The sequence below is a fragment of the Lepisosteus platostomus genome, chromosome 12 (assembly GCF_059453375.1).
Source record: "Lepisosteus platostomus isolate fLepPlt1 chromosome 12, fLepPlt1.hap1, whole genome shotgun sequence".
In the NCBI taxonomy this organism is placed as follows: Eukaryota; Metazoa; Chordata; class Actinopteri; order Semionotiformes; family Lepisosteidae; genus Lepisosteus; species Lepisosteus platostomus.
The window spans coordinates 22,671,833-22,688,901 of record NC_142622.1 but is presented as its reverse complement, the minus strand read 5'-3'; the positions used below and the strand labels follow the sequence as shown (position 1 = coordinate 22,688,901).

The window sequence follows — 17,069 nt, the reverse complement described above, 5'->3', positions numbered from 1 at the left end:
CAGATCTTGGCATCAGAACCGAGGTCCGGACTTATGATCTGACCACAACCCCAGAACTCTAGATAAATCTGCACCTTTTCACTTTTTGTATGCTTGCTCTGGGTTTTTCAAATGAAGGATTCAGGACAGGCTGGCTCACAGACTTATGGGGGGTTTATGGGGGTCCGAAGAACCGGAGTGAGAAACGCTGTGTCAGAAAAACACAGGTCCAGCCCATGGAGAGACCCAGAATATTCTCTTCCACTTGCTCCTCTCTCGTTGACGTGAGATACTGCACCTCACCTCCAGCCTTCCTTCACAATACGTCACAGTGGAAACCTCTGGGAATCCCAAGGCTGAGAGACCTTCCTTCTTTACAGACTGTCCAGTTCATCCTGTTTGATTTATGGAGATGTAGGTTAACCCATGTTGAAACAACTCTTCTACTCTTCTATAGGCTAATGAATGTAGGAAGGCAGGGGAAATGTACTAAATTGCACAGGGAAGTTGGAGAGCATTTACTAATGGGCTGTTCTTCAGTATTTAATTACATGCTATATTCTGTATCCCAGTGCTGATAAGTGTCGCTGCAGGAGGGGGTGGACAAGTCTTAATAACTGCACATGTGGGGGGTTCAGGATGCGCAGAATGTTTGCACGGTTTGAACTCTCGGCACAATCCGCCTGCTTCGCGATCGCAGATTTGGGCCTCGGGATTGGGCAGGCACACGAGGGAATTTTGCAGGGCATGAGGAATGAATGAAGTGCTCTGTGTGTGCAGGGGAGGATGGCGCTGCACTGGTCCTGTAATAACGGGTACCTGGATGCCGTGAAGTTGCTGCTGGGATGCGGTGCTTTCCCTAACCACATGGAGCACAACGAGGAGAGGTCTGTATGGCTCTGTTACTGAAGGTCTCTGGCTGTGTTAGTACAGTGAGGTATCTGTAGATGTATTCACTCCTCCAGACTGCTTGTCAGCTATTGTGCACATGCAAATATTATGTATGTAAATATATGAAACTGCATTTGCATCTGTTATAGTCTTTATAATGATTCTGGAAGGCACAAACATTAATGGCTCCTAGTGTAAGCTAAAATAGGGTTTCTTAAAGGCCCATGTGAGAGTGTGTTAACTGCAGATAATGTGGTTGATAGTGAAATTCCAGTGCTCAAATCTGGGTTTGCTTGGCTGTGAGAGAGTACTGTTTGCTTCCATGCCCAGTCATGCCAGTGGGCATGTGGTGTGGGGGTCCTGTCAGTGAGCGTGTGGTGTGGGGGGGGGTCGTGCCACTGGGCGTTGTGTGGTGGGTCCTCCCAGTGGGCGTGTGGTGTGGGGGGTCGTGCCAGTGGGCGTGTGGTGTGGGGGGTCCTCCCAGTGGGCGTGTGGTGTGGGGGGTCGTGCCATTGGGCGTGTGGAGTGGTGGTTCCTCCCAGTGGGCGTGTGGTGTGTAGCTGTTTTCCTGTGTGCAGGTACACCCCTCTGGACTACGCCCTGCTGGGCGAGCACCAGGAGGTGACGCAGTTCATGCTGGAGCACGGTGCCCTGTCCATCGCCGCCATCCAGGACATCGCTGCTGCCTCCATCCAGGCCGTCTACAAGGGCTACAAGGTGCGGCAGGCCTTCCGCGAGCGCAAGAACCTGCTGATGAGGCACGAGCAGCTGCGCAAGGACGCGGCCAAGTGAGTCTCTCCGCTGTCCCGCCGCACGGCACCCTGGGCCACCTCCGCCCCCTGCTGCCCTTCTCAGCATGGGCACCACTCACGACTGCCAGTTAGAGCAACACCAGCCATCCCTTGTTATTCCAGCTGTGACGTCTCTTCTCCCTTTGGGTTTCTCTCCAGACTGCATCCCTCCTAATCTCTTTTAAGGTCATGCGAGCCCAAAAAAGTGCGATTGGCGTGTGTAATTGTACTGTAACATGCAGGAAACCTGGAAGTGAGATTTGATCCCATTTTGAAAATCACCCTGCTAGTCAAGCGGAAGCAGAAAGGCACCTGCTGTAGTTCATGAACAGCTAATTACGTACTGCAGTAGAGGTGGTCCTGGAATATTTTAGCTGGAATATAAACTGGCAGCCAGTGGGACTTCTGAAATCCTAGCCTGAGATGCCCAGGACCTATCAGAGGGGCTCACATGGCCACGCACAAATAAACTCTCACAGTCTGATCAGGTGACACTGCCAACACGTCTGCATTTACATAATGGGTTCTCCAAGCAGCATAACCAGGAAAGTTCCCTGGCCGTGTTCAGTTACGCAGGGGTTGTACAGCATCTGCGCTAAGATGAAGCCAGATTCCGAGCACGTTGTAGGCCAGGTTGTGTTTTTGGCATCGGAATCAAACAGCAGCGCAAACTGGAAGGTGCTCATCTATCAGTATGCTAGGAGCGCGGGCTGCAAAATCCATATGGGCTACGAAGCCGGCAGTCACAATCCATTTGTATCGTGTCAATAGTTTTATTTGAAACGATTTGCTCTTATCAAAACCACAGGCAGAGAGAGTGAGAGGGAGTACAGCCCAGCCAAGTCCTGGAACAATTAGCGTGTGTTCAGACTCCCAGTTTCGATCACTAAGCTCAGCTGGGGCAGGGAAGGGGGGTTTTCTTGACAGATGGAGTTAAGACTCTCCTCTGACAGGCGGCGGCGATCTGACACAGAGCCACTCCTGACACCCATCATGGCAACTGATGATGACACGCTACATTACTAACCTGTCATTGGCTGCGCTCTGCGCTAATGCTCTGGCGATTGCAGCCGGGGCCACGTGCTGCCAAGCGCTAATTGGACAACATCGCGCCGTGGTGTGATATGACATTTACCAGCTGTCAGGGAGCAGGAGACGAATTGGGGGGGGGGGGCCGAGGGGGGCAGGTAGTCTGTCAGAGCGGGGATGATAGCAGATCAAGGGAACAGTCTATTGTGTACCTGCCTGTCTGACAGCCCTGGGAGTGTCTCAGTGGGGGAAATAGAAATCAGCACAAAAAAAACCCCACTGAACTGAGATCTTAACTCCTTCACACACCAGCTTTGCACCATCTTGAAGGAAAGTTAGATCACCTGCTCCATGTACCATGGCTGCAAAAGCCACTTTAAAACTTTGTTCTTTAGAAAATTATGTTTTATAATCAACCGGTTAAAGCTATAACTTGTTCCATAATTATGTTTTCGTCAAACCGGGTAGGGCAGCATTTGTTATTCGTGATGTTTATGCGGTGTGCCCTTCATGGGTTCATGGGTGAGTGTCCAGTACCCTCTGTCCCATTTGCCGACCCCAGCGTGCTGTTGTCTTCGCTGACAGGAAGCGGGAGGAGGAGCAGAGACGCCGGGAGGCGGAGCAGCAAGGTCTGGAGGCGGGGAAACCAAGCCAGGGGGCTTGGCAGCAGGGTCAAGAGGAGGAGCAGCAGGGTCCGGTGGACAGATTGGAACCGAAACTCAGGTCCCTGTTGGTTTCGGACAGTGACAGCAGGGCTCCTGGGGTCCACGCCACCCTGAAACCCTTTGGGGCAGAGCACAGTCACAACACAAAGGGCAAAGCTGGGGAGCCCTGTCGAAACAGAGGTACTGTGATCCACAACAGAATTTGGTTCCATATCTTCATGTCTGTTACAGGATAAATCAGATATCATGCATGATCCAGTGTTATTGTATAAAGTGGGTACTGTATCATTAATTCTGTTACTGAGTCACTCCTTAGGCCTTGAGCACTCCTGAAGGACCATAGCTGTACCACTCTTTCCTAAAGCTCTCTCACTGCTCTCTCTCTCTGTGTCATGCTCCATTCCTGTCCCTTTGTTTATTTGAGCCAGCAGACATATCACCCTGCAACTCGCAACTGGCAGCCCACTGAAGCTCAGCAGGTGTGAGCCTGGTCAGTACCTGGATGGGAGACCTCCTGGGAAAAACTAAGGTTGCTGCTGGAAGAGGTGTTAGTGGGGCCAGCAGGGGGCGCTCACCCTGCAGTCCATGTGGGTCCTAATGCCCCAGTATAGTGACGGGGACACTATACTGTAAACAGGCGCCGTCCTTTGGATGAGACGTAAAACTGAGGTCCTGACTCTCTGTGGTCATTAAAAATCCCAGGGCTTTTCTCAAAAAGAGTAGGGGTGTAACCCCGGTGTCCTGGCCAAATTTCCCATTGACCTTTATCAGTCATGGCCTCCTAATAATCCCCATCTATGAATTGGCTTCATTACTCCTCTCCTCCCCACTAATAGGCAGAACGCTGATGTGTGGTGAGCATTCTGGCGCACTATGGCTGCCGTCATAGTGGGTGCTGTTGGTGGTGGTGGAGGGGAGTCCCCATTACCTGTAAAGCGCTTTGAGTGGAGTGTCCAGAAAAGCACTATATAAGTGTAAGCAATTATTATTATTATTATTTCTCTGCCCCTACTTGTCCCTTTCTCTTTATTTCCTCCTATTCTTTCTTTCCATCCCTCAGAAGATGACCCCCCTTTCTCATGGTGTTCCTTTGTCCAATCAGAACGCAGGAGCAGATCTGCCAAGAGCGAGCAGAGGGGGAGGACTGCTGACGTTCGAGCTGTGCCTGTCCTGCCCCCCAAACCTGCGGCCCTAGCCCCCCCTGAGAAGGACACTCCCCTCTCCCCTGGCCCCTCGAAGAAGTCTCCTGCTTCCTGTAGGAAGGGATCTGTGGACAGGGGTGAAGAGGAGGCCCACTCAAGACCAGCGCGCCAGACAGGAACCCCCCCAAAAACTACCAAGGGTGCTTCTAAACCAGAAGGGAAGAGTCTAAACAGCGAGCGTCACTCCCCAGCAGGCTCCAGCAGGCCAGGTAGTGCCAAACCTGGCACCCACACGGCGGTGCCAACCCCCAAACTGGCCGCCCCCGTCACCCACACCCCCACCCAGAACACACAGCTACCTCCACTGGCACCCCGCCACCCCCGGAGCCAGAGCCACCCTCCTCCCTGCTCGGCCCCCCGGCCCGACCGGCCCCTCCCTGCCCCGCTCCCGAAAGCCCCCGCGGGACCCTGGACCAGCGGCAGCGTGGAGCTGGCACCCCTGGAGCTGCGCCTGCAGGTGGTGGAGAGGGAGAGGAGCCGCAAGGACCTGTTCAGGAGAAAGAACCGGGCGGCCAGCACCATCCAGGAAGCCTGGAGGAGGTGAGGGATCTGCGCACGCCGCTATTACTGACCCGCGCGGGTCCTCGGACGCAAACACTAGCAAGCAACTACCGCCCAGCTGAAAGAAAAACATCCACCCAGTTCCTAACCGCTTCATCCAGTTCAGAGTCGCAGGGGAGCCAGGGCCTATCCCAGAAAGCAACGGGCACAAGGAGTACACACAGACACACACAGGCACACACGTGCGCACACACACACACACACAGACGCACACTCACAGGGATCATAGTAGGGCAGTGCAGAATGACCTTACAATTGGCATTGCTGCTTGTGATGTTTATATGTTTTAGATGGACGGGACTTTATGTATGTAAATCTTTTCTTCTTAATTTGTTCATTTAACTCTTGTTCCTTCAATGGACTTAACTCCATTTTTTCCACCTGCTGAAAGCTAACACTTTAGCTTTCCCTCAGATTTAGAATGTTTAAAAAATGTTTTAGATTTTATAACTGAGTCCCTTCCCTACTGATGAAGTGGAGGCAACGACTTATCTTTCGGCCGAAATGATCAAATTCAGTCAAGTGATCGATGACAAAGATGGATTGAGAATCATCCATTAAAAAAAAGTCAAAGTAAGGGAAAGTTATCACAGTATATGATAAGAGTCTCCGATCAGATTCCTAATATAAACGATCCTGTACTCTACGCGGTCAGTGATTTGGCATGGCGATTACCGAGTTTCCAGAAAGCAGCATTTGATAAGAAGTGTGCCCACTCAAATCTGAGGCTGAGCAGTGAGAGTCTGTGTTGATTAACTAGTACTGTTCCACCTGGCAGGACAGGAAGCAAGCCGTTGGCTCATCCAACGATTGAATGCAAGACTGTTTTTAACTAAAATAGCAGGTGTCCCTTGGAAAATGACCCCATAGGCTCCTCTCCTGTTGATCATTTTTATTGCCCCCCTAGTAATCCCAGTGTTCAGCTCTGCTGTCTACACCTCCCCACTTGACGACAAAGACCGTGCCGCAGAGCAAGGGCAAGCCCGCCTTCCCCAGTCTTAACCAGCAGGCCTTTGTGTCCAGCGTGCAGCACATGAGCACAAATGAGGCCTCACATCACAGCTGTGGGGGAGGGGGATCGATAAGCCATTTGACTGGAGTTACAGAGAGAGAGGCCTGGCGCTCAGCATGGGCTGCAGCTGGGAGTGCTGTCTATGGCTTTATAATGACGGGCTCGGTGATCGATAGGGACGACTTGGGCAAGCGCGCTCTGGCGAGGGGGGGTGATGCAGAAGACAGCAGTGACTGGTCTTAAAGGCTGATGGTGGTTGTTAAATATGAGCAGCCTTGAAGCAGGGGTAATTTACACTGCCATTTTCTGTCAAGGTTAAATGGCTGGGAACCTGCGGTCCTCACCAGCGGTGTCGCATTCCCCTGTCACTCCAGTCAGACCCACTTTGACTCCACCTGGGGGCTCTGCTGGCGCAGTTAGCGCAGACATCCGAGTCTCAGATGATCACATGCCACGTCATGCCGCAGAACGCAACATAGAAGAGGAAAAGTGGTTCAACCACTTACCCGATCCTCTGATGCTGCAGTCCAAAACAGCAGATGCCTCTGCTCCACCATGTTATTTCAAAGGCTGATCCTGCAAGCGCTCCCAGGATCCATTCCATCGGCATTTGAGCTTGATCTGAGAAAAACCCTTGAGCAGGGTTAGATCACAACAAAACCCCAAACATGGCACTGGCGATCCTACAGTAACATATAATAATTTGTATACGAATGGAGACCCATCGGGCTTGTTTGGTGAACACATACATGTGTACTTATCTTGTGGCGTGGACTTGTACATCCTGTAAGGCCCTGATGCCGATTCGCAGGCAGGAGGTTGACATGAATATCCCAGGTGTGGGAGAGTTGTGGAAAAGCTGGATGAATGGGAATAAGGATCAGTGGATCAGAGGAGCTAAATAAGTGACAAGAGCCGATCGGTGGAGGCTGTGTTTTCCCCAACCGAAATCATTTTGTTTGCTCATACGTCTCGATTTGTCTCGTCTTCACCTTCTCCTCTGAGTCTCGGTGCTCTGAGCTGATCGGAATCTTAGAAAAACTCTTGATCTGGCCAAGTGGCATTAACGGGGATGCTGCTGTGCAGAAATGGCTGGAGTACACACTGTGAGAACTGGCCATCACATAATAACAAGATAGTGCATATACACAAGCATGTTCATATCTGTACATCCAGTTGGTCCAGATCCCAGAAGGTTGATGTGAATACCCCGTGCGTGGGCATGTTGTGGCAAAACCGATGGGAATTCGGATCAGCGCGTTGCTGTGGGACTGCAGTTTTTTTACCCTGGAGTGATGGTCAGACCATGGTTGTCCCATAGTCTTCTTGTTGAGGAGCCAATTAAGTGACAAGGGCCGATCAGGGGAGACTGTGTTTTCCCCCCATCGAAAATCATTTTGTTTCATCATTCCTCTCGATTTGCCGCTGTCTTGTTGTGCTCGTCTCCATCCACCTTCCCCACCGAGTCTGTCGCACTTCTCTGTCTTCTGACAGTGATCTTCTTACAGATCTCACCAAAGTGCAGAAAGCTTTCAGTAACGGGCCTTGAAAATGGTCTCTCTTGTGGCTTGGAGACATGTGGTGCCCATGTGCGCCATGATCCTACCCTGTCCTTGCCACCTTCATTCTCTGTGACCAGACGCCTACTTACACTTCAACACCTAAGGAGCTGGAAGAAAATGGGGTTTTAATTCAAAGAAGCATTTACTTTTAACGAGAGGCTAAAAGTTCACTGTTGGGCCCTGCAGCGTGCAAGGCACGGTAATTGTTTGCACAAGGCTTTTGTTGATGCCAAATGTATCTGTGATTTCTGGTGTTCTTTCACAGAACTGAAATTTCTTCAACACTGTACAGCACTCGGCATCAGCATTTTACAGCACTTTAACAGAAATGCTGTAACTGTCTTTTTATAAATGTAGTCTGGCAACATTCATTCCTGCATACAGAATTGTTTTTGTATAACATGTATGCACTTAAGAACATAAGAAAGTTTACAAACAAGAGAACATGCAGGCCATCTAGCCCATTTGGTAGTTAATTGATTCAGGAATCTCGTCTAGCCGTTTCTTGAAAGAAACCAGGGTATCAGCTTCAACAACAAGGCTGGGTAACTTGTTCCACACTCCCACAAACACAACAAAGTAAAGAAGTGCTTCCTGTTCTCAGTCTTAAATGCACTTTCATGCAGTGACCTCTGGTTCATGTTTCATGGTTCATTTGGAAGAAATCTGCTGGGATGTCTTTAAGGATCTTGAATATGTGAGGTCCTCTCGTAATCTTCTCTTTTCAAGACTAAAAAGGTTCAGTTCCTTCAGAATATCCTGAGTGTAGGGCATTCCCTTAAAGGGAAGTCCTCATTTCTCATACTGGTTTTTGAATCTTGGAAATTCATTGACCTTATAGACTGTATAAAGTATATATTCATTGACTGTGGAGAGAAAAATGACTTGTTTTGAATTCAGCTTCAAAGCGTGAAAAAACTGTAAGTGGCCATGTTGTCACAGATCCCTGGTCTCGTCACGGGAAAGAGTGAAAGTTTGCACGAGTGTGTGCACGAATAAGTACAGGTTGTGCAGCAGACATTTCACCTCAGAATTCCGACGTGATCTGCATGCAGAGTTAACAAGAAAGTAGCGCTTGTTGGAAAAAGTGTCTCAAAGTCGAGAACAGTATTTCTGTTGGATTAAACGAGATGTATTCACGAGCCTGCTTGTTCACAACGTCATAGGGCTGTTTCAAGTCACCGGATGTTTTCTTGCCTTGACCTGAATCGCAGAACACGGCGCTGCACATACCTGAATTCAGTCTATTTTGTGGTGTAAATTGGAAGTTTTACACGTTACTGTGTACATTTTACTTTTATTGTGGTTTGAGCTGCACTCATCAATGCTGATTCTATCTAACCCTAAAATATAAAAATAGTGCTGTAGTTCCTACTTAAAGCCCCAGAATATTTCTGGCTGCTCTTCTCTGGGTGGATACCAGAACAGCAATGGTTTTTAGAATGTGGTGATCAAAATTGTACTCCAGTTGTTTTAGCTGTATGAACAGAAATCCGCATGAGTTTTTAGAGTGTGCCAGAGGCTACTGCAGCACAGTCTGTAAAGATACTGATGCCCTCCCCCTCCAGCCCTGTTCACCCTGTGCCCGTCCCTGTCTCTCTCTCTGTGGCTGGCTGTGACTGCGTGCGCCTCAGATTCCACGTGCGGACTCAGCTGAGGGCAGCGATGCGTGGTGGCCCGATGGGAGCAGCGCCGGCGGAGGCCGCGGCCTTGCTCATCCAGCTGCTGTGGGGGAAATCGCTGTACTCCGGCCCCGCCCACATGGCACCTAAGACCACGCCCACCACCAGAGCCCCGCCCACCCGGGCCGGCGGGAGGAAGAGCTCCGTACTGCAGAGTATCTACGGTAAGAGACAAAACCCCACAGCCGGCAGCTAGCTAGTGTGTGAAGGTCATCTTCAATACCTCCAAAGCAACTAACAATTGGAGTGCAAAAGCAGAAGGGACTTTTGCTTCTCATTTAACATCTCCTAGGTTATAATTTGAATGGGAGACGGCCTTTTAGTCTGCTAATTTGCTTCTAGCTCATTGATCCTGTCATGCTTTCATCTGGGAAGTCAGTAAGGAGGAAACAGGATCCAGTTTTCGATCTGCACTGAGGAAAGCAGGTCTGACCTGGCATGAGACACGGCTTTAATTAATAATAATTAATAATAATAGCTAACACTTATATAGCGCTTTTCTGGACACTCCACTCAAAGCCCTTTACAGGTAATGGGGACTCCCCTCCACCACCACCAATGTGCAGCCCCCACCTGGATGATGTGACGGCAGCCATAGTGCTCCAGTACACTAACCACACACCAGCTATCAGTGGGGAGGAGAACAGAGTGATGAAGTCGGTTCATAGATGGGGATTATTAGGAGGCCATGATTGGTAAGGGCCAATGGGAAATTTGGCCAGGAGGCTGAGGTAACACCCTTACTCTTTTCAAGAAAAGCCCTGGGACTTTTAATGACCACACAGAGTTAGTACCTTGGTTTTACATCTCATCTGAAGGATGGCGCCTTTTTACAGTATAGTGTCCCCCCGTGCTGGTCCCACTAACACCTCTTCCAGCAGCAACCTTAGCTTTCCCAGGAGGTCTCCCATCCAGGTACTGACCAGGCTCACACCTGCTGAGCTTCAGTGGGCTGCCAGTTGTGAGTTGCAGGGTGTTATGGCTGCTATGACCGCACCTTTTAGCACAAGATTCCCTCAGTCCCTAGACTGCATATTGTCATCACAAATGTCCAAATAAATAAATGTTAATTTTGGAATTGCAAACCAGAAAATGGCCGCTTTTCTTAGCAGGCACTATAGCGAAGTGCTCAAGATCATGGGTCTCCCGGAGCACGGGGCCAGCAGGGGGCTCTGTAAGATTGTGCCAGGCCGCGCCCCCTCGCCCTGGACACGTCAGACGGCGCTCCGCGGTGCCCGGGTCCCCAGCGCCACTCCCGCCGCCGCAACAACAGCCGAGAGAGCGGCAGGTTTCGGTCGCGGCGCAGAGACGGCCTGGCCTTTAGCAGACATGAGCAGGTGATGAAGGGAGAGGACGGGGGGCCGGCTGCCAGCTCTCGCAGACAGAGGCTGCCTTCAGAGCCGGGCGGCTGCCCCACGCCGAGCTCCCCCGCCCGCGCTGACAGGCCTGGCCTGTGTGAAAAGTTCAGCGCTGTCAGCGGGAATGTCAGGGCGCTGTCTGCAGCTCCGAACTGCACTCCACCTCCACTCACAAGACGACCCAGCGCCTGCCCAGAAGGCCTGCATCGGACGTTTGAAACTGTCAGGTTTACAGGATAATTATCCTCAGACTCACCTTGTTTTAATTAAGACGGTCGACGATACATCATATTTCTACCCTCATGAAATATGCTCCCGTACGTTTTCTGTGATCACAAGCCACTTTAGAGTTTTACGGTGCTGTAGTTAGCACCACAAATAAGAAGTCTTATTTGTTCCCTTAGACAGGATATGTGGTGCATTGGACTTGGGCTAAAAGACTCTCATATAAAGAAATAGTGTGTTAAAGCAATGTTAGTAAAGGCTTACAAACTATTGCACTACAGCTGTTCTACAACTTAATCAGAGTATGTAAACACACTACTGGGCCTCAGAGTGGTCTACTGGGCCTCAGAGTGGCGTACTGACCCTCAAAGTGGTCTACTGACCCTCAAAGTGGTCTACTGACCCTCAGAGTGGCATACTGACCCTCAGAGTGGCGTACTAGGCCTCAGAGCGTTGTACTGGGCCTCAGAGCGTTGTACTGGGCCTCAGAGTGTTATACTGACACTCAAAGTGGTCTACTGGGCCTCAGAGCGTTGTACTGACCCTCAAAGTGGTCTACTGACCCTCAGAGTGGCGTACTGACCCTCAGAGTGGCGTACTGACCCTCAGAGTGGCGTACTGGGCCTCAGAGCGTTGTACTGGGCCTCAGAGTGTTGTACTGACCCTCAGAGTGGCGTACTGGGCCTCAGAGTGGCATACTGGGCCTCAGAGTGTTGTACAGCAGCGGTGATGTAACTGCTGCGCCTGCAGACCCAGTAATGGGGAGGTGTACATGTATGGTACGTTTGGCCCAAGGTTCAGTCCGCCATCACTGTGCCATGTTGGTCTCACGTTTTCACTCCAGGTTACAGCCGTGTTTCTCCTGCTGGTTTTGTGCAACAGGGGGATCCCAGGCCAGGAGGGAGCGCTTAAGCAGAAGTGCGGTGCTGAGCTCTCGCAGCCACTCCCAGATCTTGCTCGACCTGTCCCTTAACCCGCCGCCTCGCTGTGAGTATGACAGTCTTCCCAGCTGTGATCCTGGAGGTGCACACACCAGCTGAGGTCTGCGTTACACAACTGAACCCTTCACTGAATTAATAACAGTTCAGTTTGACTGCTTTTAGCCTTTAATGCTCGGATGCTGCCATTTAACTGTTGCATTTCATAAACAACATAAAATTTCAAACTTTTATATAGAAAAAAAACTTCCAAATACTCTAAACAAGCAACTTATTAGTTCAATTAAGACTGCAATTAAGTAATTAAGCTCAAGCTGGAATGTAAACCAGCTGATGTGTGATCTCCAGCTCGGGATCTCCTGTACTAAGCAGTGAACCTTGCATCACACCTGCATGTGGCCTGTGGTAAGGTCTTGTCTGCAATTAACTGTCAATGTTTTATATAAAGATTTAAAGTAGATAGGGGCATTACTCTGAAGCAGGACTGCAGAATTTCAGGCTTTGAGGTTAATGGATATAGTCTGCTTTTAATGAGAAATCTTAAATATGTCAAGCTGAAACTATTTCCTTAACTGGACCAGTTGAGTGCAGCTTCTAAGTCAAAGAAGCCTCCAGTACAGAGTATGCTGGAGCGTGATTCCTCTTCAGGACTAGAATTGTGAAGCGCTCCGTCAGAACTGGCCCTGCCAGTAGGTGTGAGTGGTGTCCTACAGCTGTAGACTGCTTCTCCCTGTACACAAAGTACAGGAGGAGAAGAAATTATAGGTAAAAAAACTGAGATAATGGGTAACAGGCAGAGATTAAACTATACAGTGTATATGATAATAAAGATGTATAAAAATGGACAGAATAAGAACAGAGAGGAGGTGTAACAGCCCTGTGGTAACGTGTTCTGTGTGTGTTTTCACACAGTGAGCAGTGTGGGATGTGTGCACCTGTTGGAGAGCATGGGCCAGGCCAAGCAGTTCTCCTACCACATGAGGCCTCACACCGCTGCTCGGAGCAGCAAAACCAGGGAGAAGGAGTGAGACAGAAGGAGAGGCTCGGCTGTCCATCGTGACTTCAGGGATACACAACGCACCAGCAGACTGGCACACACATGGCCTTCTTTCACAGACCAGGCTCTCAGAGCAGTGGACAGGGAATGAGCCCCAGCAGCAACAATACTCACACAACAGGCAGAACTGCCACAAGGACCGTAACCAAAACTAAACTCAAAGGACATTGGAATTTCCGAGAAAGCATATTCATCGACCTGAGATCAGTGGGTATAGTCTTTCATTTGTCCATCCCTGCACAAACTCTAGCCACATTGGTCAAGCTCAGGAGCACAAAATACCTTAATTTGTCCCTTAAGTATTCTTTGGCTTTAAGGGGGCTTGAGATGCAGGTTAGTTATCCTCGGGTAGAAAAAAATACATGTAAAATGCTTAGCACCTATGTAAATACATAAGGTGTTTTTGTGCCAAAAAGCCATTTGCATCATGAGTAAAGATTTTGGTTTAAACTAGGGCTACCTTTCTCCTTGTGTTAGCATGAGGAAGACTGATTGAGAACTTGCACAACTAGACACAAGACTCCAAGTAAAACACAGATAACGCCGGCCAGCATTTTGGAGGACCAGCTGTCTGCTCTCCGCTGTGCAGAGTCGGCAAGAGGAGCCAAGTATCCCCCCCAGAGACGCTTCGCGACACCGTGACGCAGCGCCCAACCTGCGTTAAAATTCACATCTTCACTGCACAAGCGATAACCTTTCCCCCAGCAGGCATCTGTCAGCACCAGGTCATAGCGCAGTCACACCTGCAGGGCCGGGCGGAGCTCAGCAACACAGCTGCTGGTATTTCCTTTTGAAGAGCTAAGCATTTTAAGCAGCTGAGGCTTTGAGTCAGCTCTTTCACCCCAAAATAAATCTGCTGTTGGCTAATGTAGATTAAATTGAAGGTACAGACTCCTGTAATATACACAGTGAGAGGAACACTTACGTGCTTCATATATTATTTTTACTATCAGTCTATTGTATGATAAAGGTCAAGTTAATGGTATTTTATATACTTACAGAACAGAGTTATTAGCTTATACGAGTTGAACCGTGCCTACATTTAGTAATACACCATGAGCACACTAGGAAAGTGGTCAAATTGAAATGCTTGTTCAGCATTTTTTTCATGAAGATAAATACTGAAAATACAAAAGCTGGATTGTGTTACGAAGTGTTTTCTTATTGTATAGCATTGATGTTTTTCCTGTATCATCATTCACAGTACAGCATATATTTTTACACACATCATTTAAAAAATCTCCAAGGAATTTTGCAAAGCTTCACTTTTTTTTCCCCTTAAATGACATTTATTAAATTACCAACATACACCGGATCGGTATTTTCCGAAATGCAATCCCTTGGCCCTTCGAGGCAAACGACCATAAAAAAATCAGCTGAAAAGAGAAGAAGGCCGGCAGGCCCGCCTGTGGAGGACGTCAGTAGGCGTCGCGGGGCCCTGCCGCTCCCCGATGCTGGGCTGACAGGGCGACGCTGTAGCAGTACAGCAGGTCAGTCAGCCACTGCTCGCGAGCCGCCCCCCGACAGCAGCGCTGCGGAGACACAGGACACGGGACCGGCTCAGAGCCGCACGCTCGCGCCGACCCGAGGGCCCCGGACGAGTCGCGGCAAGCGGAAACGTTACGTACCGTGAGGTCCTGGACGAGGTGCTGCAGCAGGGTCGCGTTGGCCAGCATGTGGTTCCGGAGCTGGCTGTGCTGGAGCAGGAGCCGCAGCAGCTGCGCCACCAGGGGGAGCTCTTCCTCGCCGAGCTCCGACACCTGCACGGCCTGCAGCACCAGCCGCAGCAGCCGCGGCACGCCCCCCAGGGCGCCCACACACGCCCCCCACACCGCCTCCCTGAGACGGAGACAGACACGGGTCAGCTGCACTGCCAGATTTCCCACTGGCCTTTAGCAATCATGGCCTCCTAACAATCCCCATCTATGAATTGGCTTCATCACTCTGTTCTCCTCCCCACTGAGAGCTGGTGTGTGGTTAGTGTACTGGTGCATTATAGCTGCCGTCACATCATCCAGGTGGGGCTGCACACTGGTGGTGGTGGAGGAGAGTCCCCATTACCTGTAAAGCGCTTTGAGTGGTGTGATCAGAAAAGCACTGTAGGAGTGTAGGGAATTTATTTTAATGCTGATGCCATTATTTTGCCCCCCCACCCGGGTCCTGACCTTTTCTGCGAGCTGTCCTGGGCGGGCGGCTCGTGGTCCAGAGAGAGCAGCAGGGTCAGGAGGCTGAGGCAGCAGCTCGCCAGGAAGCGCAGCAGCTCCTCGCTGGGCAGCAGGGAGGGGCCCAGGAGCCGGGACACCGATCGCAGGAGGGCTGCCGCTGTGCTGTCGGGCACCACCTGCAGCCTCGCCTGCAACGGCACGAAGCCGCGTGAGAGACGGGGACTCACCCGCAGGAAGGCGGAGGGACGCTGACTGCGTTGACCACACCACGGGCCTACTTTGTTTGCCATAAATACCACAGGATATAAACTTCAGTAACACTCTGTAATCAACACTGAGATGCAGCGGCACCGTTTTACTGCCGTCAAACTCTCTCTTCTAATTCACACTTTAGGGACTGAAACGGTTTTCCACAGTGGAAGACGGGTACCATGGGTACTCGTAAGTACAGCCATGAAAGAGATTAATCTCCACCTTCCACACGCAGTAGTCTAACCGCGTTCATCATCAGCTCTCTTTCAGTAACCGCTTATCCGATGCAGAGCTGCAGTGGGATCGCAGGAAGCTGTGGGTGCGAGGTGGGATAGACCCCGGACAGGATGCCAGTCCACCCCAGGGAACACACTGACACAAACTCACAGCAGAGCTGCTTTTTACAGCAGCCAATTATCTACTTAACCTCCCTGCATGTCTTTGGACTGGGGGAGGAAATCCATGCGAATACAGGGAGAACATACAAACTCCACCCAGACAGCACCTCAGCACCGATCTAGCCATGTTCTTCATCACTAAATAGTTCTAAACTATCAAGAGTGATTTTTACTGCTCACAGATAAGTGGACATCACTGCTGTAAAAAACAAACACTGACAGTGCCCAGCATTTTCAGCATCATTAGTTATCCTAGGGTAGGGAAAAATATATGTAAAATGCTTAGGAGTGATACATAAGGTTTTTTTGTGTCAAAAGGCCATTTGCACAGACCATTATGAGAAAAACCAAGATCTTAAGCATGGATACCTTTCTCCTTGTGTTACCATTGAGAACTTTTAACCTGCACAACTAGACGTCAATAGATGTTTAGACTTCCACACTGCTTTACCAATACAGACAGGCATCGCATACAGTATATTAACTCAGCATCCCTTCCTCTGACTCACCAGGTTTTTACAGATGGCATTTTGCAGGATGTCAAAACACTGAGACCTGGACCCAACTGTCTCCAAGCAGTGACACACTTCCTGTGAAAAGGGAGAAAAGGAAACAAGGATGAAAGATGAGCTTTTCCGAAGCAGGAGAGTTCTGCACAGATTGATGTCGGTCACAGAAAAGGAATTCACAGGGGGTGCTCACACTGTAAAGTGCTTTTTATCTATTTTTAATCCTGCAGTGATTTACCTAGTGAAGAACTTTGCTTAAGGGCATCACAGAAGTGTCCCTGCAGGTATCTGAACCCACAACCCTCCGTTCCAAGGCCCTAAAACTACTCCATGCTGCTGCCTGCAAAGCACTAAGCTACATGTTGTAAACTTTAAAGCACAGCAACATGAAATCAGACAATGTAAAGTACTGCTGTTCCAAAATGCCTATGTCATAAATCCACTCAGTGCCACCCGAATGCCTGCATTTGGTTAAAGGTTTGTAAATGACAACAGTTTACAAAACGTTTTAAATATTTTACTCCTTAAAGGGGCTTAAAGAAGCTCTGTCTCCCCCAAGACACTGAACTGGATGAAGTGCTCAGAAAATGGGTAGATGAATTCCTGTGGTGCAGGGAATGCAATTCCAGATACAGCCCACGCCAAGAGAACAATTTCTCTTTCTGCAGTACTGGTAAAGAATAGTCATCACTGTCCCCGATACGGGCTGTTTCCCTGGAAGTCAGATATACTGAGCATTTAAAGAAGCATCACATATGACTGAAACAAATTCTAAAAGTTATTAGGAACATAT

At 49.7% G+C, this 17,069-nt stretch overlaps 2 protein-coding genes across 3 annotated transcripts in view; one reads left to right on the top strand and one right to left on the bottom strand.

Annotated features, from left to right (window-relative positions):
* The window catches only part of invs (inversin), a 74,423-nt gene extending 60,332 nt beyond the window's left edge, over positions 1-14,091 (top strand). Inside the window, exons 12-18 of the mRNA XM_088601414.1 lie at positions 760-866; positions 1,449-1,658; positions 3,276-3,535; positions 4,458-5,097; positions 9,327-9,538; positions 11,840-11,944; positions 12,808-14,091. Of these exons, the coding sequence (XP_088457540.1) occupies positions 760-866; positions 1,449-1,658; positions 3,276-3,535; positions 4,458-5,097; positions 9,327-9,538; positions 11,840-11,944; positions 12,808-12,923 (1,650 nt within the window). The 3' untranslated portion in view covers positions 12,924-14,091. The remainder of the gene's footprint in view (positions 1-759; positions 867-1,448; positions 1,659-3,275; positions 3,536-4,457; positions 5,098-9,326; positions 9,539-11,839; positions 11,945-12,807) is intronic.
* Positions 14,092-14,218: 127 nt separating this feature from the next.
* The window catches only part of tex10 (testis expressed 10), a 38,932-nt gene continuing 36,081 nt past the window's right edge, over positions 14,219-17,069 (bottom strand). For both annotated transcript variants that reach the window (XM_088601416.1, XM_088601415.1), the window contains exons 13-16: positions 16,277-16,357; positions 15,118-15,305; positions 14,581-14,791; positions 14,219-14,484 (exon numbers count right to left, since the gene is read on the bottom strand). In XM_088601416.1, the coding sequence (XP_088457542.1) occupies positions 14,371-14,484; positions 14,581-14,791; positions 15,118-15,305; positions 16,277-16,357 (594 nt within the window). In that variant the 3' untranslated portion in view covers positions 14,219-14,370. The remainder of the gene's footprint in view (positions 14,485-14,580; positions 14,792-15,117; positions 15,306-16,276; positions 16,358-17,069) is intronic.